Raw genomic sequence first — 25357 nt, forward strand, 5'->3', positions numbered from 1 at the left:
ACTCACCACCCCCAGTCTGGTAATGCAGTGGGGTAAAATAGGAAAAACAGAAACAGTAGGTTGAGGTAACAACAGGGAAATTGCTTATTAATTACCACTGCAGACAAAACAAACTCTGGGAAAAAAATAGCTGATTTATTGCCACCTAAAATCGATTCAGGTTGTGAGAAACAAACTCAAAACAGCATTCCTTTCCTCCCCCTTCCCCCAGGCTCAGCTCGGTTTCTCACATACCCTACGCCTGCCATGCAAGCTCACATGGAGAATGGCAGGGGGGTTGTAGCCAGTACTCTGCCTTCTTCCTCATCATGTCTTTCCTCTGCTCTGATGTGGGTTCTCCATGGGCTTCAGTTCCTTCAGGAATATCTTTGTGCTCCACTGTGGCATCTGCATGGGCTTTAGGGGATAGCTGCTTTTCCATGGAGATGTTCTTCCTCCACTTTCCTGTCATTCTGGTGTTCCCTTTCTTAAACATGTTCTCCCAGAAGTGTCCCCAGCTTGGCTGAGGGACTCAGCTGTGCTCTGCAGTGTGTCTTGGGTCTGGCTGTGTCCTGCACAGGGCAGCCCCTGGCCTCTTCTCACAGTAACCTCTCCTCTGCCAACCACTTGCCACATAAACCTGGAGCACAGAGTTAGTAAGATATTAAGAACACAGTTTATTTCCCGAGTCTTGAGATTCTGTCCCCTACTGTTACTGTCACACCCATGTAGTCATTTCAAAAGCTTACACAGAAATTTGGAAGATACTCTGTAGTAAGGAAGTACTTCCTAGTAAGTTGCTGCTTGTCCAAGAATTATAAGCCTAAAACATAAAAAATACGTTAAAAATTTCTTTAATTAAATAAAAGGGTATGTGTGGTAAGGAGTACCAAGTGTTGCTAATTTGCTTATGGGTAGCCTAAGAGCAGTGCTTGTATTTGTAGAGCAAACAAATTGTATTTGCTTTCATCAGCTTGAGGAGTGGGCTGAAATGACAGTTGCCTGCAAGTGAGAGAACTTAATGCAAATACAAACCCAGAAATTTCAGGAAATATTTTTAGAATTATTTGGTGCTGTTTAAAGAATACAGAAAGAGAAAACAAGCAGATTGTGATGCCATTCAGTTGTTAAGATAAACTAATGTGACTCAGGAGAGTGTGTATATTCTATAGTGTGTAATTTTGGGGAGATTACACAATTTTGGTGTTGTACAGGAATTTATAGTCAACATTTCTGAAGAATGTCTGTGAAAGATTTTGCCGATGAAAACACCATTAACCTTACCTCAAGACCAGAGTGTTTTCTGCCTGCAGTTTAGAGTAACAAGTAATTTTTGGCAATAATTTACAGTGTTTTTTTCTCTAACTAGATCTGTAGATTAAGGGAAAATACCTGTTGAACAAAAATGTTTCAGTTGGTTTTGTGTGACAGAGGACAAAGAGATGGGTTGTGGCTGGAGTAATGCACACACCTCACAGTATTTAAATAGGCAGATGAGCCTCCTGTAGAAGTGGAACTTAAAGTTCAGTTACCACAAAAACTTTTCCTTTGAATATCTATCTGTGCAGCATTCTCCGTTTACATGTGCCTTGCGTTACTTGCACCAAGAAAGACAAGTAAGATGGGACTTGTGTGGCAGTGTTGGTCTTTAATAAATGGTTGTGGAGGGAAGTGGAAACCAGAAGCTGTGTGACTGCTCTGCTCCCCCTTTTTATTTCTGACTTGTTTTTTCATCTTTTACAGGATGTGGTGAAGTACACCTCATCAGTTTACCTGGGAGTAGTAAATACACTCTTTTCTGTTTAGCTATGCTTTGGTCAGTGTGGTCTAACATAGTCTGCCTGTGTTTCATGTGGTTGTTTCTTTCTGGAATAGCAGCTTGGACTGTGCCGCCAGCCTGTGAGTGCCAAGAGCCCGATATGATAGCTAGAATCTGTGTCTGGGGTCAGCTGCATTTGCCTCCTTTGTGTGTTTTAGCTCATTTTATCTGGCTTCATAGTGATTTTTGACACTCATTCTAGAAATAGTTACTGATATTGTCCAGCTGCTTACATGAATAATCTGTCAATAGAGGAAGCAAGAATAGTAGTTTGTATGGGGTTCATTTTATAGATGGGTCCTTAATAACCAAGTACCTGACTTCACCTTGTTTGTCTCAAGAAGAAAACTATGGCTGTTTTCATAACTCACAGTCATCAGCTTGAAGAATGGTTTGTACATAGCTTGTCTTTGCTCTTTGAGATGCTTACCTTCTTTGGTCTCCATTATTTCTGGAGGTACTTTTAAATTATCTTCTGCATCTCTGGACTTTCCGGGTTTTAGTTGGACTGCATAACAATACATTTCTTGAGTTATATTTCAGCTATCTTTGCTTGCTGATAACAGTAGGGAATAGATGTTCCTTTCTGATGAGGTACCTCTGCATCCTATAAATGGCTAGACTTATCAGTAGTACTTCTGAGATTGTTTTCTAATGTCTCAGCAGGGATTCAGAAAAGATTCATCCTAATCAATTCCAGTCAGGAGGAGGTAGTTTTACGGAGATAATCAGAATATCTTCGTTGAGTCAATGTATTAAATAAACTATTTCAACTTCTATGCTTTTTCTTGGGGTTTGCTCACTGTTTATGTGTAAAAAAAATAAATCAGTGTCTCTCTTACATACAAGACTAAAAAATATATGTTAAAAATTCTCAGTAAGACAAAGATAGTAACCTTGCTTTTGGAACTTACAATTGATGCTTGCCATCAGCAGTAATTACCAGTGTAAATTCTAGCCTGAAGAGGTCTCAAAGGTTATTTACTTCATGGTTCAAAGTATCTAATGATCTTCAGTTTTGTGTGACTATTGCATTGCTTGATAGACTGAAGAAGACAAGACTTAGTGAATCACATGATCTCTTAGACCTAATATTTCAAATTATTAAGACAACTTAAGCTTGATGTAAAAGCTGTCAGTGAGCAAATTAATTGCATGGATATCAGTTGGAGATGTCAGTAGAAATCAGTGTTTCAAATGTAATTTTATTTGATGTTACCTTTACCTGAGAGGAATTTGTCCTTTGGAAGATACCAAATTCAAGGAAGTTGTGGACTTCTTGCTCAAATCTCCATACTGCCCAGAGATCTGCTTTTCTTTGCTCTTTGTTTCCCACCATAGCTCAGGGTATCACACCAGTGTGCATCTAGTTATACACAGGCTTTAATTTTAAATTACAGACAGAAAACCCAGCTCTTCTTCACTAAGGTTCCTTGCATGAAGACTGAGGAACAATCTAATTGCAGTGAGTCAAAGGCCTCATTTTTCTAGTGGTGTTTTTTTGGGTTTTGTTTTGTTTATTTGTTTCGGGGGGGTTTGTTTGGTTGGTTTGGTTTTTTTGGTCTTCATAAGAGTTAGAGGTATTACATTTTGCAAGGAACAGTTACTGGCTAAATAATTATAAATAACCAAACACTCCATTTGGATTCCAACAAATGTAAGAAAGATTTTTTTGATCCCGTTTACAGGTGCTAAATGAAGTAAGTGTTTTCTTACACCCTAGGGAAAAACTGAAAATGTTGGCACAAATATCTAATATTATATGTGAAATAAGGTCTTTACACTTTGTTCTTGATTATGTTTTGAGAATACCTTGCTGCTGTGAGGCCTAATTTCATTATTCTTGTTCCTCTGACATCCAGTATTCTCCAGTATCTAGGACTGCAATTTGTGTGTAGTTCTTCCTTTCTTCTCAGTCCTTGTGAAAAAGCTGACTTGTTTCATGACTCTGGGAGAAGAATGAAAGTTTCATTTAATCATTGAAGAAGTTACATTATTGTAATATACTGCTGAAGAACTCTTTGAGATTAAAAGCATGAACTTTTACGTTTCTGAACGATTTAGCAAGAATCTTAAGGGGGAAAGATCTTCCCAAGTTTTGTTAGGAAAGAGATTTGTCTTCATCAAAGCATTACCTTACTTACCAGTCCATGTATGTTATTCATTTGCTTTGTGTCAGGGGAAAGAATGGTGGCTATAGTTTCACAGGCTGTGTAAGCACTAGAAAGTATTGAGACCTGTCCCTTTTCAGTAGCTCAGTTCTGGTGGTATTCAGTGATACAGCTTGACAAGCCCAACCCAGTGAGCAACACAGCTTAGACTGAAAGCACCATCTAAGCTGTGCACAGGATGCCCATGTTGCACCTACCAAGCAGAGTAGATGAAGTACTCCTGTTACAACTTGATTTTGCTCTCTGAAGTTGCTCTCTGAAGACTCTTCCCACAGAAAGGGTGAGATTACCTAAGACACAGGAGCTTTTATTGGATGAAGAAACTACTTTGAGATTGAGCTCTAATATTATTCCACAAATTTTAATTTTTAGAATTATTTTTACAACAGAATTGTTAGTTTTCCAATTTTCTGTAGGCGTCACTATTCACAGTTTATTTTTCAAGTGTTTCTGAATGCAAGTTAGTTGAAAATACCAATTTTCTTTTTAAGATGGTACTGTCATGTCTTTTGATTTCTAATTATTTTGCTTTACTGTTGCTGTTAAAGGAAGGAAATCCCTTATGGTTGTCTGATCTTTTCTGCGTCGTGTAGTGACGCTTGACATGTTTGTGTGCATTCTTCGTCTAATACTTGTCCATGCTTAGTCCTTCCACTTTACAAAACTGTACTTAAAGTACTTCTAGTAGATTGCAAGTATATGAAAAGCCATTTGTTTTCCATCTTCTGCATCTCTTTATTAATTCCCAGCCCAAATTTCCTAAAATCTCAGGATTTTGCCATGCTTCTAAGTGCTGCTGTAGTCTCTATTTTACTCCCACAACATTGTTCCCCATGGCTTTGCTTAACTTCTTATAATGGGATCAGTTTGTTCTGTAGCAGAAGTATCAGAGAAATATATGTCTGCATGTAGACCAGCATCGAACTGTTCTCTGAAGTCACATTTATCTAGATCTAGATTTAATTTTTGTTTTCTAAATACTAAAGAAAATGTCTATTCAAAATGTTTCCAGCATTGAGTCCCATTTGTGAGGGTTCTGTAGTCTGTTCCTAAATTAAGAATTACAGGATAGGAGCTACACGGCTTTGAGTATCATTTATGAAAAGTTATTTGAACTGTATCACAACTGTAGAACATGTTCTCGTTCATTATTGAATCTGTCACTTCCACTGATTCTACAGATGTGAAGAAACTGAACAGATATGAAAATAACATCATCTGGTCACTGTAAGTGGGTGCTGTAGCAGTCAGAGCTGTTCTAGTGATACAAATTCATTTCTCTCTATCTCCAAAAAGAAACAGGAGCATCAGGTTAACATATATAAACCATAAAACTCATTAACCTTTTCCTAAGCCAAGTTTTTAATTCATGTAAATTGTCAGAGCTGTGTAGCCTGAAATCCTCAGTGGGTAGATATTTTTTCTCCTTGTGGCTCTATTGAAAAGAATCCACTAGAATTTTTAATGGGTTAGTGCAAACCATGGTTGCTATTACTGGAGTCTGGGCTTCAAACTCAAACCCATGATATTTGCTGCATTTTGATGATTTTACCTAAATGATGGAAATACATGACTGTTCTTAACAGTTAGCAGGGAGAGACTTGTAATAATGTCAATTTTAAGTAAAAATAGCAGTATAACTAAATATCACGATAAATAAATCAATACTATCAAGGATCAAGGTAAGAAGCTGTGTAAACCCATGTAACTTGACAGCTGTTAGCCTAGTAGGAGTCTTAGCTCAGCAGTAACTTGTTTGCTTTCTTGGCAGAATCAGAAATGAAAAGCAGCTCAGGGTGTGTGTTCTATAAGATTTCCCTGGAGTTAAGTGGTAATTTGACTCTGCTCAGTCGAAAGCCATGGGGATTTTTGCACATAATGGGGAGTACAGGGGAAGGGAACAGAAGGAAATAGAAGGAAACTTTCTTTGTATGTGTCCTCTTTTTTTATTCAACAATAAAATTACATTTTCAGTTCAGCAAGAACTGTTTAATAGCTGCTTAATTTGAAAAGAACCTGAATTTAAGTACAGTAAATTTAGACTGTGTCACTGTTCTGTTTATTCTGGTGCTTTTCAATTTTGTGTTCTAAGGTATCGTAAATTTACTATACCTCAGAATACTTAGACAACCATTAAAGCTAAGGTACTTTTTAAAATATAAAGAAAGCCATGCTTTTGAAAGGAGTCCATAGCTAGTAGTGCAAATAAAAAGTACAAGTGCGGAACTGATTCTGACTGACAAGCTCTAGGAAGCAAACACCAGAATTTATAAAATTCATGGGGGAATAGATATGTATATTTGTATATACAGAAATTCAGTCTGTATTCCAATATCAAATTTAGCTTGGGGTGAGTTGGTTTGTTCTCTTGTTTTTTTAAGCTGCAGTGAGCATTCAGAAAAATTATTTCATGAACTAGTTTGAATTTCCCCCTGAATATGATCCTGGGATACATTTAGAAAAAACCAGCAACAACCACCCAGCCACCAACATAGCAACAAAAATAATAAAAGAACCCCAAACTCAAATCCTTCCTAAAACCAACCAACTAAACTTGAATAGAGAAACTGTAGAACTTTAAATTATATTTGGATGGGAGACTCCTTTATTTCAAAATCAATCCTAAGTACAGCCATCAGTATACAATCAGATTTGTTGGTGACTAGGTATAGAAAGTAAATGGTTTGCTACCACTACACAAATCAGTCCTCTCAGTTCACATGCTACTAATATATGACTTTTTCCACCTTAGGGGTGAAGAAGTTTTCTGCTGTCTAAAGCTGTTACTGTCCTTTGAAAAAAAAAGACAAACCCAAATCTGTAGTTCTTAGTTTCTTTAGTTTCCCTTTCTCTTAATGTATTAATTACTTTTTCAAAAACATGATACATAAATAAGAATTTTATTGTCCTGACCTATTTTAAAGACATGGGCAGAATTCATAGATGATGACTTCAACATTATGAATGCATATATAGTTTGTATTTCAGCATTGATGAGGAGACTTGATGGAGTTGACATGCAAGAAGAATAAAATTCACCTTGGAAAATGGACTTGTAGTACCAGTTTTGGAGCAATTACTTAACTTCTAAACATAATTTGAAGAACAATACATCTGACCCCAGTTTTTAAAAAGAGGCAAAAAAAAGCTATCCTGATAGTGGGATTTTTGGGCATGCTTTTCACAGGTGTAAAAGATTTCCAGGCAGTCCTCAGCCTGAAGGTCTTGTTATTGCTGCGCTTTAATGGACTTAAGCTGTCTTCACTGGGTGGCCACTGGGATATGATTCAGTGTAAATGCTTCAGGCAAGCTCCACCAGCTGAGAAATAACCTCAGTTTGAAAGAGTGGACTTTTGGAAGTCTTTTCATTGGTCTTGTAGACCAGTGAAGTTGTGTTCTCTTTTTGTAACATTCATCTCCTGGGTGATGAAAGCCCAGCCAGTTTTGCTGTCCTCATGCAGGGAGTTCATCCAAACAAAATGCAAAGGGGAATGTGCTGCCTGTCATTGTGGTGGTGGTTGTTAATCAGCAACACATGCTTACTGTATTTTTCTGTGAAAGTTTCATTGGCCAGTGAGAAGTCATGTATGATTTCTTCTGAGCAGCAGCCATGAATGATTTGGGAGGCAGAAAAGGTGGCAAATGGATGCCAACAAATGCAGGCTTTGTTGCACTGTGGGGAGAAAATAACAGATAACATGCATTATAGCTGAGACTAGTCCCTCCCAAAAATGTGGTGGGTTTGGGAGGTCCCAGTCCTGCTGCCTTGTGTGAATGAGAAGCTCACACTGTGGTCTAGCACAGAGGTTTTCATGGTGTGTTCTTTCATTCTGCTCTTACTGCACACTCACAGAAGTTAATGCTGAGAAGTAAGTGTGTTGTTAGAAGCCTAGAGATTTGCACATACAGTAGAAATCTCTGAGGGATCCACAGATTTTAAAAGTTTAAAATCAGCTGGGGTTTTTTCCACATCCCAATATACACCTTAATAACTAGAATACTGAATGGCCTCATAGGTGCTCTGCATGTTCTTTTTAATTTCTGAGGGGTTGTGTGATTGATACTGAAAAATTTTCACAAAGGCTGAGAAACTGTTAAGCATCCAACATTTACTCAGTATGCAGTTATTCTTAGAGATGTTGTGTTATTACTAGAAAGAAAATAATTAGTAGTGAATTCTGTTGTTACACAGGTGTAATCGTGTGTATGTCACGTAATCACATCTGTTCTGTATTGGTTTTGTCAATTAATCAAGTGTGAGAACTGCTCTACATTAGAACCTTTTGTTTGAAACACACCTGCGCTTGCACCATAAATTTATCCTGTCTGCAGAACCCAAAAGTAATATGAAAAAAATTCAGATGTAGCAACTGCTTAGAATAAGAAAAAGTAGTCATTGGAAAATAAATGTTTACCTTTTATTTTTAGGTCAGAAGACTTGTCTCCACTTACATGGTATCTTTCCTTACCTCTATGTACCCTACGATGGTTTTGGACAGCATCCAGAATGCTACCTTCGGCAAGTGGCATTCAGCATTGACAGGGCACTCAATGTGGCTTTAGGCAATCCATCTTCTACTGTTCAACATGTTTTCAAAGTATCATTAGTATCTGGAATGTAAGTATGATCTGTCAGGAGTTTTGGTTGTTTGTTTTGAATAGTTTTTTTGCAATTGTACTACACAGAAGCACTTTGGACTTGGGTGATTGCACTGCTAATACTTTTTCATTCCCCACCCATGTACGTCTTCATACAGGGCTGTACAACTTCCAAGTAACTCTTCTCACTTGCTTTGACTTTATCACAGTTCCCAGAAAGCCTTCTTGACACAACCATTTTTTCCTAAATTGTATCCTAATGTCTTTAATTTTTCAAAATCTGTTATTCTGTCTCTGCTGATAGAGCAGTACTTTCCATGCAGCATTTTCTACCTCTCTGGATTATTCTAGGTTCCCTCAGACCAGGCAGGAGCCTGATTCTAGGGGTTTTTTTGGGGTTTTTTTTGGTTTGTGTAAAATGGCTCGCACAGAGACTCTCAAGTTATGTTTATCTGTCTGATTCTTACAGCAGCACATGCCAGGAAGTGGAGGTTCTTAAATATATGTTTATTAATCTGTCAAGATGACCATTGTGTTTTATTTGGTGTAGCTTTCTATATCGAATGTTAGCATTTTAAGGATTCTATTAGTTAATTTTTATAAAACTTGCATAACCAAAGGCTGAAAAATAAGTCAACTCATAATGAATAATAGGAAAATATCCTGGAAGAGCACAGGTAATTGAGGTACATGCATTCAGTTTTTCATCTTCAAAACAATGTAAATGTTAATTTTCAGTGTTGCACAACACTGTGTTTTATTTGCTTTTTTATGCATTCCTGAAATACATTCTTTCTAGTTGTTAACGGTAGGAAGATAATATTTCTGTTGCCAGCCAGTTTTGGTGGCTTCTAGATATTGTGAGTAAAGTGGCTGCAATAACTTGTTTTTTTTCTTTCAATATGAACTTTCTAATGTTTTTACAGTAACAGAGAAGTCACCTACCAAATTTCTTGATGTTGTTCTTTTTGTGAGAACAATGTAAGTTCTAGTATAGCTGTTTAGTATCTCAGTAGTGAAAGCTGGGCTGAGTAAACTGTTGATGACAATCTTTAGTTGAATAAGTGAGAAAAGAGCAGGTAGAAATTAGGAGAACCTGCCTCTTTTTCACCTCTCTTGCCTTAGAATTTCAGAACCGTCATTACTAAAAGTCAGCTGCTCATTGCCTTAAAGCAGCATAAGAGTGTTGCAGGTATTTTGTTTGTTTACATAAGAGGCTAATGGGGAAGACCTAAATGAAACACATCTTCATCTTTACCTGGGTAGATAGACATGCTTTTTTAATACTCCTTATATTAAAATGTCATTAAATAAATGCCACAGCATAAACTGGCTACCTTCTTGCTTTTATTTCTTTCTCTCCAGGCCTTTTTATGGTTACCATGAAAAGGAGAGACAGTTTATGAAGATTTATCTTTACAATCCTGCAATGGTAAAAAGGTAAGGATGTGGAAGCACAAAGTTCTGTCTGATTTCCTTATATCTTGAATAAAAAGTCAGGTTTGAAACAAGATTCACCAGTAACTTAACAAAATAAAAGCTCCAAAATTATTTTCTCATGGTTTTCAAAACATTAAATTGGCCAATAATCTTTTAAAGCAGTTGAATGTTCAGAAAGCAATACCAAAACATACTTGACTGTAGTTGGTCTGTGTTTACTGTAATTTGTGAACACTTAAATAAATTTGCATCACCTTACTTTTCCTGTAACTCTTAAGGAAAACAATGTAGCTGTCTTTCATATGGCTTCATTTCATCTATTATAAAGTAAATTTCGGTAGGTTTTAATTCCAGGAAAAAATACTAAATTTAATATTTAATTGGAAAATTGAATAGCTTTTGTTATTAGATAGGTTCTCTATTTCTCAATAGAGTAAAGTTCTGTTGTATAAGAGGGCTGTTGATTTCAATCTTACTGTCAAAGTAGCTGCAGTAAGTTCAGGAATAAATAAACGAATTATTTCCCAAGCATAAACTGAAATCCCTTGAGTGTGGCCTATTACATACTGTAATTTTTTTAAAAAAAGGTCCAAAACATGATTATAAGACAGGATTGTCTGATATTTCTTCTAGGCAAGTGAAATTTTGCATGATTTACAATTTCTGTATTAATGTATGACAGGATGGCTGTTTCAAAATGTGGAGCTTCTCACATTTGAATTGCTCCTGTCCAAATAAGGACTGGCACATCACTTAAATTATTCCTTTCTTTTTTCCATATAAAACTTTATTTTTAATCCCAGTTTGTCATATTTAGAAATTCTTAGTGCTTTTGTTGTATAGTTGTATACTACTAATTTGAGATAAACTTATTGTACCAGTTTATAGTTACCCAAATAGTTGCAGTTATTTTTTAATGTGCAGCTGTTTAAAAGAGAGGATTTGTCCTTCTGCAGAGTTTTAAAATACTTCTTCTGAGTATACAGTATATAGGTTGAAAACCATGAAGGACATTATATGTATGACATATATATGTCAATGAGAACCAGAGAGACTTTCAAACTTCTTACTGGTGTGTAGGCACACAGCTGCCACAGCTGTTCTGTTGAAAGATTTCCATGGCCTATAGTGGCTTTTGGATCACTTGCAGGAATAGAATATTGCAGGTTTTTTTGGTTTTTTTTTCAGAGAGTTCCATTTTTTTTAAGCTGAAGAATTCCAGTCTCCTTTGCAATTCCCAAATATTGTATCATTATTAGCAGAGATCATTTTTGTTCATTTGTTATCATGAAAACACAATTCTTAAGTTAAAAATGTAACTAAGGCAAAATTTAAAATGTCTAAGTATTCTGCATTTTGAAAAAGTCAAGTATCAATATTTTTGTAGTGAAACAATTTTTTATTTGTCTTTATTTGTCTTTTAGAGTTTGTGAGCTTCTGCAAGGTGGAGCCATAATGAACAAATCTTACCAGCCTCATGAAGCCCATATTCCCTACCTCCTCCAACTCTTTATAGACTACAATTTATACGGAATGAATTTAATAAACCTGGCTGCTGTCAAATTCAGAAAGGCAAGGAGAAAAAGTAAGATGTTTATTTCTTAAGACCAAATAATTGTTTTGAAGGCTAAAAACTACTGTTTTGGACAAGCTGTCAGGCTTTTGCTTTATTTTGGCTGAATGAGTATCGTGTTGTTTCCCTGAAGTTTGTTTTCTGTGTCAAAACAAAGTCCATATATAGCTTTTTTTCCTTTTTATACCTCTGTGTGGGGATTGAGGAAGAGCCTTCTTCCTGAAATGAGATGCTGTATAGCAAGAAGCACGTTTTCTGTCAGCAGTGCAGCTGTGACTATTTCACAAGAGGACCACACCTCTTTTGCAGAATATGAAAAATTGTTGATATTTAGTTGAAGAATTGACATGAAAGATAGAATAATAGTACTGTTGCTTTATTTTTTAAAGTTTTGATTCTTAGATCAATTCAAATTCTTTTTTTGTTGTTGTTGCAGTAGTGTCTTTACAATATTATGACTAGTGATTTTGCTCTGATGACAATCAATGTTCTTAATTAAAATGCTTGTGTTTGTGCTAAAGTCATTTGCTCTAAGGTAAAATTTGAATTACTAGTTTGTGAGCAAAGGAGGCATTTAAAAAATTAATTTGGCGTTTAGGATGTACACACTAACATAAAAATTAAGTTTGGTGAGAACATTCCCAGTTCTTCTAAATTTTTCATTATAAAGGAGGGATAAGAGTAGAAATGCAGCCTTTGGTACGTAACGTTTCATTAAATAAGTATTGTTTACTTAAATCATAATTGTTCCTACAGCTAAAGCAAAAGTTGAAAGGAATGGTGAAATATCTTTCTGTAAAAACACCAAGGAGTAATCATGCTGAATTTCCTCCTTATTTTTATGCATGTATATTCAGATGGCAGTAGATTAGCCCATGGAATTTCATAGCTAATTCTTGTTTAAAGGAAAATACTCTTTTCATACCCAACAATAGGCCACACTTCTTGCTGATGTCAGAACTGTAGGAAGGCAAAAGCTCTGCCATGAACAGAACATCTTCAGGATTTTAAGTCCTGAGGAAGTATAGTCAGGTACCTTTAGTCTTCTAAATATTCAAATCAGCCTTCTGAAAACATGCAATGTGATTGTATCAAATAGTTACTTCCATTCTTTTCCCATAGCTCTTTTTTTCCTCTCTTTCAGATGACAGATGAAAAACATAAGTTGTTTATATTCTCCTTCATCAGTTTATTTAAGGGTGAGATCTTAGTCTTGAATGGCAGCAAGGGTAGGAAAGAGGAGCATGGGCTGACACCAGTGGACTTCAACTATTCTTACAGAAAAGAATCCAATAAAATAAAAGGGAAAAAATGACACTACCGTGTCTGGCTTGATCATGTTCTGGCTGCAGTGTTCCTAGGAAGATTCATTCTGCTTTGCATGACTCCACATCCCATATGCATCAGTAGCCTGCCTCAGTCTGTTGGAGTCCCCAGGCACAGGATCACTGTCTACTGCTCTTGGCACAGCAGCCAAGCGGCAAATGGTTTGTCCCTGGTGCAGCCTTACAGAGGCACTGCTGTCAAGAGCCTGTCCTTGTACAGCAACCCTCTCTGAGCTCAGGCTGTAGGAGTGGTGTAGAAGGCACAGCCTCTGCTTACACCTGACACAGTTTACCTGTCTGTCCTCAGCCTCCATGTTGTGGGAGTGTGCATTCCTTTCAGTCAGGTACAGCTGTGTCACGCTGGCCAGGCCCAACATTGTTTCTTAGACAGCAGTAGAAGCCTTTGCCAAAAGATGTGCAGCAAACACTTACCTTACTTCCCTTGCAAATGATGATATAAAAATGAGTCTGGCAATTAATATGTTTGTTTGTCAGTGTAAGCAAGCAGACTGAGGAGCCTGTTCATAGTGGTGTTTTTCTCACTGGGATAAGTTGGTCTGATTGAAGGCTGAGAGAGGTCAGCATGCAGATTTCTAGTAGCAGGAATATTCTGCCTTCATCAGCTTGTATCCAGAAGGTGCAGCAGTTCATTTTCTCAAGTTTTATTCTGCTTTATGGGCTGTGAAGAAGGCTGCCTATTCATTTATGCACCACATACCGCTGTAACTGTTGCAAAACTTTTATTTTCAGTAGCTGAATCTGCTTCTGTAATATGACTCTTGAAAGACCTTGATATGTCATTGCTATTGTCTTTAAAGATCTTTATATCAAGAGAAGGGGAATATCAAGTGTCCTTAAATTCCTGTCTCTATGATTAACTTTACAGAAGAAATAAACTGATACAGGAATTTGAGCCTTGATTTTTAGAAGTATATGAAAGCAGCAATGATAGGGAATAAGAAAGGGAATGATGCACTGAAAGTGTTGTGATGTGGTATTTGAAATGCATATAATTTTAAAAAATAATAGTATATATTTTACCAGTTGGCCTATGATATTGCATAGCTGCTATGAGATGTATTTTCCTTTAAAATATACAACTATTCGGTCCCATTTCATCAGCTGAAAAATAACGAGAGATGTTTCCATGCATAGTCAGCTTACATTTTAAAATGGAGAATTAGGTGCTGTGCCACACAGTAAAAACATGACTCTGTTTCTTCCTCGATTAGCTGCCCAGGACAAGTCATCACTTTTAAACAGCACAGACAGTGGTAGGTTTGAGCTGGATCTGTGCAAATGGGATCAGATATGTTGTGTTGCCTTTCCAGAATCACCTGCTTAGGCATTGAAGTGCTTAGACCATAACAGCACAGGTGTGACTGAAACATGAGCTGGCTCTGCATAAGCACAAGAGTGTCTTTTCACCCCATTTGAATGCCACATCTTTGTGCCATGTCAATACCCTTAAGAGTCTGATGTAGGGACAGGGTTTGCAGGAGCCTTGTCTGGATGCAGTAAGCTTGGTCTGGAATATGAAATTAAGCCTGCTTGCTTCTCTTTGTAGCTTCTAAGGTTCTTTTGGCATGGTGCCTGCCAGTTGCTTTTGTAGCAACTTAGGGTTTTTGCTACATGAATATCCCTAAACTTAATATTACAAGTAGTGGAATTCACATTGGCAAGACTATTGTGAAATTTCTTGAATAAAAATACATGTTCTAATAAATATTTAATTACTGAAGACCTCTGACAATTGAGTTAATACAGAAGTGTTTGCTATTGCTGAAAGGTAATAAATTTAATACCAGAAAACTGCTAGTGCGTGACACCAGCATAGCTGAGAAAATTCAAGGTTCAAGCTAGTATTTCAGATAGAAGTGGGAGAGTGAGTAATTTTCAAAGTCTTCTCCCATTCTATCTTCCTCCAACTCCATTCCTGGGCCTTCTTCTTTCTTGTGCCATATCCTGTGTATATTGTCTTTCCTTTCTGTGAAGACTGAGGGTTCAGGTGGAGATCCTAAGGGAGGCAGGAATTCTTCAGAGACGACTTCACCAGCATGAATTTGGAGCACACTTCCTTGCACAGAGACCTTTGAGCAAACTTAGAATGTTTTCTTTATTTGTAAGTCAGACAATGTCTGCCTTCATTGCAGGTTTCCACTTACTGCTACTACCATTGTATCTGGAATGTATTATTGTGTGTTCCCTTCCAGCTCACAAATAAGAAAAAGGAAAAGTGTGAAGTAGAATGTAGTGTTTTCTTTGGCTTCTAATTTCTGTTGGGATTTGAACTGTGGACCCAGGAAGTTCTGAAGTTTGCATCAGACTTTATGATTTATTTTGAAATTTTCACAAATAGGAAAAGAGTGGCTAAGATATGACTAGAATGCAACAAATCTAATTGAAATAATGTCAGTGTGTTGGAACTATATTTTTTTTCTTTTTATATGCCTCTATGTGTTAGAAATTTAGATTGTTTATATGATGGCATAGTTAATGGGTGAAGGTGATATGCAGTGCTATTTTTCTTTAGGAGCAGGTGGACTGGTAATATTAAATAATAAATGCAGTTATATAATGATATTTGTAAAAAACATTGCCACATAAATTAATTAATTTCTCATTCTACATTTTTCCCTAGGTGATACATCAGGTGTAAGTAAACAGCACAGAACTCATTTGCCAGAGCATTCAAGCAATGTATCTTTCACTGAATGGGAAGAAGATGAAATACCAAGGTCAGCATCCCAGGTTTTTCTGTTGTATGCCATATGTTCCTATATACATCAACCTGTATATAATACAGAGTTCCAGTCTCTCATTTAAAGGACCCTTACATGTTTTACATGTTTAAGAAAAAAAAAAAGTGACTTTGTGACACAAATTATCATTATTTAGTTTCCTGTGTAGTCTTGGTCACCTGACACTTTGTCATTTATGGTTTTAAAAATCCATCTGGGAAATAGTGGGCAAAATTTGACCTTCTGGGTTTTGGAATTATGACTTTGATGAAGAATTAAGCAAACTTAATAGTTAGAGAGAGTATTTACACATCAGTTCACAGGTTGGGTTTTTGTAATCATCCTTAACTACTGTAACCTCACTGGTGAGGCCACGTCTCAAACTTCTGTTCGGTTCTGGGTCCCTTTAGTACGAGAAGGACACTGAGGGGCTGGAATGAGCTCAGAGAAGGGCAGGGAAGGTGGTGAAGAGTCTGGAGCACAAGTCCTATGAGGAGCAGCTGGGGGATCTGGGGTTATTTAGCCTGGAGAAAAGGAAGCTCAGGAGTGACCTTATTGCTCTCTGTAGCTGCCTGAAAGGAGGTATTAGCCAGGTGAGGGTCAGTCTTTTCTCCCAGATAATGAGTGGGAGGACAAAATAAAATGGCCTGATAAAGGGGGAGTAATAAATAATAATAATAAATAAAATAGTTTACATTAATTTACAATAATTAAAATAATAAACAATAAAAGTGTCAGGGGAGGTTTAGATTGAATATTAGTTTCTTCACTGAAGGGATAGTTAGGTATTGGAATAGACTGCCCAGGAAGTGGTAGAATCTCCTGGAAGTGTTCAAAAAATATGTGGAAGTTGTGCTTGGGGGATGTGGTTTAGCACTGCTAGATTAATAGTTGGACTTGATGATCTTGGAGGAATTCTCCGACCTTAAATGACACTATGATTCCATGAACAGTGTGTTATTAGGGAATTTCAGTTTGTCCATTTCAAATGGTAGCTACGTAAGAAACTCAGCTTAGAATTTTCATCTCTGTCTCCCATGCTTTTCCTTTTTCCTTGGCAATTCCTACTCTACAGTTTGTAGTTTGTAATAATTTTCCTTCTATAATGTCCTGGTTTAGGGCAAATTTGGGAGGGAACCTCTGAATGAGGTCCCTCTAGAAAGCAAATTCAAGCAGCCCCTCCCCCAACTGGTTCGGGAAAAGATTTCCTTGGAAAAATGTGGAAAAACTGTTTATTCAACAAGCAAAGTATTCATAAGCATTTAAAATAGTAAAAAAAGAATAATATTAAACAATAAAACTTCTTGCTGTTTTGAAGAGATGGTAAGTTCAGAAAGTCCTTGTTGTGGGGTGTAGCTCGGCTCACTCAGTCCTTTGTCAGTCCCTCCAGCACTGGAAAATGCCGCCCTGGGCCCTGGTGGGCCACAGGTGTGAGCTCCTGGTGTTCTTCTGGGTTTTCAGTCCTGAGCAGGCTGATCAGTTCCAAGATAAAGAAAAGCCACAGTCTGGGGAACTTCTCTGCCTCAGCTAAGAGAAAAAACTAACTAAAAAGCAAAGGAGAGAGCTCTCTCCTGCTGTTCCTGCTGTAGACACAGTCCAGGGGCAGAATGTGGAGGAGTGAGTGCAGTTTCTGAAAACAAACTGTATGCTTCTTCTCTCCCCACCTTTGCACTCAGAACCAGTCTGAAAGGTGCAGAACCCAATATACAGCATAAACAGAACAGACAACTGGGGATACAAGCATTATAAAGTCATCCCAGGACACAGAAGAAAATGCAGTATTTCTGGAATTTTGGGGGTTTTGTGGGCAGAGTTGGGGAGGGGAGAGAAACAGTATCTGAAGCTACTTTGATTTGTATAGTTTATCTACAGCAAGTTCATTCTTTTAAACTATTCCCTAACGCTTGGGAGGTCTTTCTGTCATTTAGTAATCTTCTCAGTCTTTGGGTGGATCCTGTCATTCTTCTCTGAAGAGCTTATTAAGCTCAATATGCCACACTTCCTGCTAGTGCCAAGTTTGCTTCCCCAGTAGAAAGTGTGTGCATTAAACTATACTTCAGTTTTTTCTAGCATGCAAAAACATGAGTTTGTGTTGATTACATCTGGTTTTCCGGTTCTGTTACTACTTTAAGGGGATTTTGCAACAACATTCACCTGACGGTTGTACTGCAGTTTTACTTCTGGTCATTTTATGTGCAATTGTTCTTGGACTGTTTCTTCTTTTTGGCTGTATATTTCATTCACAATCCATTTCAACTTTTATTTGGCTTGGTTCTGCAAGCCAGCTTACTTAAACATTAAAGGTTGGATCATAAGTTAGACGAGGATTATCTGGTGTTACTTTACACAGATCTGGGGAAGGCAGATAAAAAGAAAGCAAAGTAGTACTTCCTGGCTGTCAAAACCAGAGAGGGATGAGCTCAGCAGAGCAGGAGCCAAGGATGTGTCCTCTTGGCTGTAACCACAGGTCTTTCCTCCTCCTTCCACACTTCCATATATGCAGCATCTCACTCAGGCCAGTCCTTCTCCAGCACTCACTTATGTTCCAGAAGTGGGAGGACATTAACAATAATGCAGAAAATAGCAAGACTGTCCATTTCCTTCCCTGGTATTTGTTTGCTGTACTTCTGCCAGCAGGAATTTATTTCTTGACCATAAAGCCTGAATGCTGCATCATATACCACACAAATTCTCTGTATGCCATATGCAATGATAATGGTAGCTCCTGATACACTTTACAGTTTCATTTATCATGCCAATTTGGCTTGTGGGCATTTTAGGATTTATTAGTACAAGATGTTTCTCTTCTTTCTTTTTTCCAATTGAGAATCTTCTGTTTGCATTCCATTATAAGTTCCTATAGGATCTTTCATCCCATTTTAAAATGTCATCCTGGTTTTATTATTCTGCTTTTGAGTTATCCTGCTTTTGTTTTCTGATACTATGATCTGGTTATATATCCAGCATGTCTACTGGCTTGCCTTATCAGCATATTTTATTACTACACTGCTGTATTAATGAGATGTGAAGTAAGCTCAGTCACAGAAACTGATCTGTATTCAGTTCTACACATTTCGTATCGATGCTCTGTCATTTTTACATAACCAAGAGGAATTTCACATTTAGTTAGCTCTTAAAATGCTGTAAGAGATTAGGAACTCATTTATGATTCCTGCAACTGAAAATGTGTACAATTGATACTGTGTTAAATGTTCTTTTGTCTAGAAAATTATTTTATTTATTAAGGGTGTTTTAGCATAACTGTCTTTCCTGTACTGTAGGATGTACATGCCACAGCAAAGCAACAAACCTAAACTTTTCCAGTCCTGATTTTACTCTGTTCTGTATCTACACAAAATTATTTGCCTGTTAAAATTTCTCCTGGATTATATATGGGAGTCATCAAGTCAGAACAGTGTTCTTGTAAGCAAACCTATACTGCAGTGTCACTTTCATATTGCCTTCCTACTTCATTTCCTTTCAAATTCTGAAAATTTACTTCTAGGTTGGCATAATGTATCTGTAATTGTCATGATCAACCTTAACCTGGGTAAGGGTAAATCTGACCCAAATAGTATGAGATACCTATCCAAGGAAACACTTTTGTTTCCTGAAATGATTGCAACTCAACTGTTTCTATTTTTGCAGTCTACAGCATTACTCAGTAGATGTAAAGCTGCCTTTCTTCCTTTATTTCTCTGTTCTTAACAAAGTATGTTCTGTATTCCCAACATACTTACTTACATATCAACAGCTGTGTTCATTTCTAGTTTCATGTGCAATACCTGCACAGTCCCCTCACTTTATTATCCAGTCCTCAAGTTCTATCCAGTTCAAGTTGAGATACTGTTTTGTGAATTGTTTAGCAAATTTTTTTTACTTACTGTAATTTTACCACCTGAACTGCTGTTTTCAGTAGCATTTGGAGTTTCTTCTGAATATCACTGAAATTCTAAATTTCTTTGCTTATCCTTTATATCAGATATGAAGATTGCATAAATATTTCCCTACCTTTCAGCTCTGTCCTTAAGTTATTACTTGTTCTGTCAAGAAAAAGCAAGAAGGGAAAAGCTAGTCAAGTGTTGTTTGAGACCACAAAATTTCTAGGCCTGTTTTGTATTCTTAGTAACTGGGATGCCTGTTTGGACTCATTATCCTTTGTGTACATTAGGAATACATTTTAGAGATAGTCCAGCATGTATCTGCCAAGTCCTTGCTGTAAGTGGCAGTTAACCAGTTCTCTTGTTTAACCGAGTACTACCAGTGATTGCGCATTTCTTGACTTTGGAACATAGTATATCACTTGGCTGAAATACAATTCTGGATACCTGGAAGGTAATATGCAAAATTTAAAAGTCATATGTGTAACATGAGCAGCATTTTGCATGAGTAAATACTAGCGACGGCTCCTTATTCCAAAAAACATTTGAGAACTATGTCAAAGTTTCTTGGTGGCTGAACACCCTCTTTCATGCTAGAGAGCACCTTGTTATTTGCCCACCTACCAAGAACAGCATTCAACCCAGCCATGTCCTGTCTTGCTCCTGGCAAATCTCCAAATTATTGACTCAGTGCTATGATAAGTGCACTGTATTAAGCCAGAGACACTTTTTTTTTTCGTGTAATTCCAGAATGATTCTGTTATCAAGTAGACAAATGTCCAAAATCTCTAGTGCCCAGGAATCCCTGATGTTGTAAAGGCTTTTAGATGTAATACTTTCCAGTGTTATTGCACTGAAACTAGCAAAGCCTACCTTAAAATGAGCAGCAGTCACCTGAACCTGGTAGTGCTATCCAACAGTTTTTGACATCAGGAGTTCTAGACATGAGACAGATTTTGTTATCCCAATCAGGCAGCTGATAATAACTGATGAAACACATTTCTATGAGTTCCATTGAGAAAACTTTCTGGTAAACATCTGACTTCAGAGTATCTGCCAGTCAAGTCTACCACTTGGACGTGACGTGTTAAAAGTAGAATGACTGGTAGAATGCTTTCTGTTTTTTAAATCCTAGATTTGCTATTAGACACTAGTTTATGTGGAAGTGGAGAGATCTGACAACACTTCTGCACAGTCTAGCAGATATGTAATACTGCAGATTTTTGCTAGGTTTGTGACTGTCATAATTGCTTTTCTCGCTTGTCAGCCTGTGCATGTTTTTATTTAGCTATTTGATTCTTTAATATAATGTGCACATTATTTAAGTCACTTGAACATCCTGAAAACAAGGACATGTTTTCTGCCATGAACAGAGTATGGAAAATTACTATGTCAAATTTTAGAGTCCTTGTCAGCACAGTTGAGTAACACCTTTCAGATTCTCCATGGAGCTAGTTTTAATCTCTTGTGCTCAGTTTAACATTACAAATGCCTCATGTGTGGTCATTACAGAAATTGTTTCCTTAGGCTGTCCTTAATATTGGTGAATTAAGATACTGACCTTGTTGATTATTCTTCAAGGTTTTTAAGGGCTTTGATCTACCTAGTATATGTAGTGAGCACTTTTTAAAAGAAGTATTGACTGTAGCCTTAATTCATTGCCTCAGCATCTGAGAAACCAAATGCTGGTAGTTTCTTTGAGAGCAAGTTTCATCCTAAACTATAGTTTTTATCTCAGTGGATAGTGTGAACAAACTATTACTTTCCTCAAATATAAGGACCTTTTTCTCTGCTCTCAAAATAATGTCTTTGGAACTTTTTATACAAAAGTAAAATGGATTTGTATTGTAGTTTTTCACCTAGTGCGTAGGTATAAAAGGCAATTTAAAATTAACTGGTATGTGTATCCCAAGTAGCCTGGCCATAGCATCTCAGTGTTGTGCAAACCTTGATTCTTGGAGAATAAATTTCTGTTCTCCTGCAGCTGGGTTGCTTCTACACTGTCATTTAACCCTGTCTTTCATATATCTGTATTACAGGTTTTATCTTGTGAACAATTATCTCTACATTCCTTCTTACAAAATAAAACATAGATCCTGTGAAAAGCTTTACCTGGGCCTTGCTAATTTGTCTTTTCTAACCTTGTTCTAATGCAGATATTCTCAAATCATGGTTTTGGCATTACCTAAACCACTACTTTTTTTTGCAAAACTGATGCATGCAATGTGAGGCAGGTGATTCGTCTGTTGTATAAAGCAATCTTATTGAAGAAGCCATTTCTGAATATCTTCCAAGGCATTACAACTGCTAATGACATGAATTAGTTCATATATTCAATTAACTACAGCTGGGAGACTAGTCAGATGTTCTGACTTCTTCAGGCTGTCTTCTCACCTGCTAAAAACAGCACTGTAGCTGCTGAGGAAATGTGTATTGATCAGGAAGAATGGGAAGTATGGTTACTTTGTGTATTTTCCTGATATGTTGCACACATTTGTTTTAGGTGAGCAAAAGGACCAAACTAAACAGCTGACCAAATTATTGCCAATAGTCAGATGAAACAGTTCGCAAAGCATCATGTAACTAGGGTTCTTCCAAGCTTGTTTCTCAGCTAGCTCTGCTCTTCAGATACCAGATAAACGAGTTATTCCTTTGGGTCCAGATTGCAGACAGAGACGTGACTTTGCTTGGAAGAAAGGAACAGCTCACACTTGGTGGTAATTAGGAAGGTGTTTATTCAGGGTGAAGGCCCTGTGAGAGTGTGAGTCTCTATTTTTGGCTCTTACCTCCCCTTAAGTACAGGGGCGTTACTGATGGGAACGAGGGGGAGTGATTTAGGTACAGGGGGTGGATGAACTTTTACAGAAACTCAATAACAAAAATCATACAGAATTTTAGAAAACCAAAAATGCACACTGCAACATGTAACCACGTTAAATAACTGTACTTCAGGACAGTTTGTACTTCCTCCTTGCCACCTCATGTTTTTTGTTTTAATCAACATAAATTGGAATGTTAGAGTGGCCAGTTAAAGCTGTTCTGCTTTCATATGCCCTTCAAGGGTTTTCCTGAAGTGGGAACAAATGACTACTTGGCCTTTGGCTTACCTGAGTGTTACAGAAGCTTGTAGTGCTGCTGCCACGACTTCAAGTGCTTGAAGTGCCGTGACTTTACTTGCTTGCTAGTGTAAGTGTCTAGCAGCTCAACTTGACCAGGATATTAAATGCCAGGCTAATGAACCAGTTGTATTGGGAAGACATTTTTTCAAGTCTAATGAAGAATTTACTCTTTGTGTCAGGTGTCTTTATTGGCTTCCACGTAAGTCTTTATTTAGAGTGTGCAGTTTTGACTGCCAGCCCTGCCTTCATCATGAAAATGTTATTGACAATTATAATGATAAATCCTAGATTTGCTTCAGAAAAGGTCTTTTATTAGCTCAGTGTTTTTAATTTTAATAACATGCCATGTAAATTGAAATACTATTTGATTTAGAGCTTGGGAAAAATGAGCAAACTTTTCCTTCGAGTTGCTCAAATTGTTTGAATGAGTTGCAGACAAAGAACATGCTTCAAATTAATATTACTATAGAAAAATACTTAAGTACATTAACATCTACCAGTTTGTTTTAAATTCAGCAATGTTGAATTTAGTATTTTATACGAGAAATCCATATTAGAGTCTCTTGTAAGCAAGAAATCTGATTACTTGGGAAGCTCTTGGCGAATTTTGTCTTTGGTCTTGATCAGTTCTCAAATCACTGGCCATACTCTTGATGGGGATGTGGAAAACCAAGACATGGGGTTGGGTTTTTTTGACAAAACATCCTAGCTAAATGGAGGGAAAACAATAGAAAGCTGTCTTTGTCAGAGGAAAAGCAAATGCTTCAGTTAATGGTTTTAGTCATGAAATATGCTCTTCAAAAATAGGTCACTAAAACACATTTTTTCTTGAACTTTTCAAAAACTTTCCTTTTTTCTCTTTCTCCCCAGCCCAAATTAATTTTTGGTTTTTTAATTGTATTTTAAAAGAGAAAATTAGTGAAAGTGGGAAGCTCAGAACTTTGATTTTGTATCCTCCAGACAAGTCAAGGCAAGTCTTTACCACATTCCTGATATCACTGACTATTCTGTATCATGGTACCTTTTTGCTTGTACCCAGAAGTGTTTTGATTTTGTAAAGGGAGCTGACAATTCTTGCAGCCTCTTGCCTCAGTCTTGTTTCCCAGTAGTCTTGCAATTGTTTCTTACTGTGGGACCAAAGTGCAAGTTTCAACTTGCCTCCAGTTCCTGTTACCCACTGTGCAGGCAAAGCTCTGTTTGAATCCTTTGATGAATGAACACCCAAAGTGTGTGATGTGAAGAGTATATATTTTGAGTGTATTGTGGGCTTGTTTCTCAGCTGATGGCATGACTGGGAACAGAGGGACATGATAGCAATGGATTGTCTTTAAAAGTGTGCATAGAATCATGAAATAGTTTGGGTTCAAAGAGACCTTTAAATGTCATCTAGTCCAGCCCTCCTGCAATGAACAGGAACACCTTCAACTAGATTAGGTTTCTTAGAGCCCTGTAACCTGGCATTGAATGTTTCCCAGAGATGGGCGTTCTCCCAACTCTTTTGACAGCCTATTCCAGTGTTTCAACATGCTCATAACAAAAAAAACCAAAAAAAACCAAACCAAACCAAACCAAAAAAAAAAAACAAAAAAAAAAAAAAAAAAAAAAACACCCCACATTCCTTATGTCTGAACTAAATTTACCCTCTTTCAGTTTAAAACCATTACCTCATGTCCTATTGCTACAGGATCTGCTAGAAAGTTGAAGAGCTTGGAGTGGATTTTCAGTGTTGCCCTAAAAGATTTTAAAGAGTAAAAAGACTTTTACAATAAACCTGAGAGATGGTTTCTGTTTGTTAATTCCCTCCATGGACTCCTTAAAATTTGTTCACTGACAGCAACAGGTGAAAGGTCACTGACATTTGCAGATCTGGAAAGGCAGAGCAGGAAGATGATCAGATAATTGTACAACAATCTTGAATCTGGTTCTAGTATTTTAAGTCTTCATCAAGCCAGTTATCCTTATTTCAGCATGTGTTTGGGTTGCTAGTACTCTCTTTCTTATTTACCACACTAAATGAAGAAAAAACTCCAAAAAAACTAGTTGTAAATGTTAAAGTGCTCTGTGTTGTTCTGAACTGTGAATGAGAGAGAAAAATTCTTGCCGCTGTGTTTTCTGAGTGTATGATTCCGCCTACCCACCTGGTCCTATTGGCTGAGTTCTATAGAACATTTCATCTTGAATTTGAGGAGGAGAGCATTATTGTAATTGCTTTAGTACTTGAATTATCTACCAGTTCTTTCTCTTCTCCTCACAAAACAAAAAGCTAAACCCTTTAAGTTGAAGGTACAGATTTCTTATCTAATTAGATATGAATATGATCATTAGTTTAAGGACTTGCAGGTGAGGATGAGAACTGATAATTCTTCATTCAGTTAGTCACCCGTGTTCCCTCTGAATAATTTTAGATATTAGTCCAGTTAAAAAACGACGATGCATGTTTCAAATTTAGTGTATTGATAAAATTAACCTATGGTATTTATGTTGTCACAGCTCTTTAATGTTGAAAGGTGTTGAGCCACAAAGTACCTGTGAATTGGAGGTGGATGCAGTAGCTGCTGACATTTTGAATCAACTGGATATTGAAGGTGAAGTGTTAATAACTTTCCATGTAAAATGGTATTAAAACAGAAGCCATGTTGTCATAGTTCACTCTTCTTTTAAAGCTCATCTTAGTTAAATCACAATCCATATTTCCGTGTTAGTGAATTGT

General features: G+C 37.1%; 1 protein-coding gene across 1 annotated transcript in view; it reads left to right on the top strand.

Annotated features, from left to right (window-relative positions):
• Positions 1-8496: 8496 nt before the first annotated feature.
• The window catches only part of REV3L (REV3 like, DNA directed polymerase zeta catalytic subunit), a 71618-nt gene continuing 54757 nt past the window's right edge, over positions 8497-25357 (top strand). Inside the window, exons 1-5 of the mRNA XM_083857368.1 lie at positions 8497-8587; positions 9934-10008; positions 11433-11593; positions 15548-15644; positions 25138-25232. Of these exons, the coding sequence (XP_083713494.1) occupies positions 8586-8587; positions 9934-10008; positions 11433-11593; positions 15548-15644; positions 25138-25232 (430 nt within the window). The 5' untranslated portion in view covers positions 8497-8585. The remainder of the gene's footprint in view (positions 8588-9933; positions 10009-11432; positions 11594-15547; positions 15645-25137; positions 25233-25357) is intronic.

The sequence above is a fragment of the Zosterops lateralis genome (genome assembly GCF_965231275.1).
Source record: "Zosterops lateralis genome assembly, chromosome: 3".
Lineage (NCBI taxonomy): Eukaryota > Metazoa > Chordata > Aves > Passeriformes > Zosteropidae > Zosterops > Zosterops lateralis.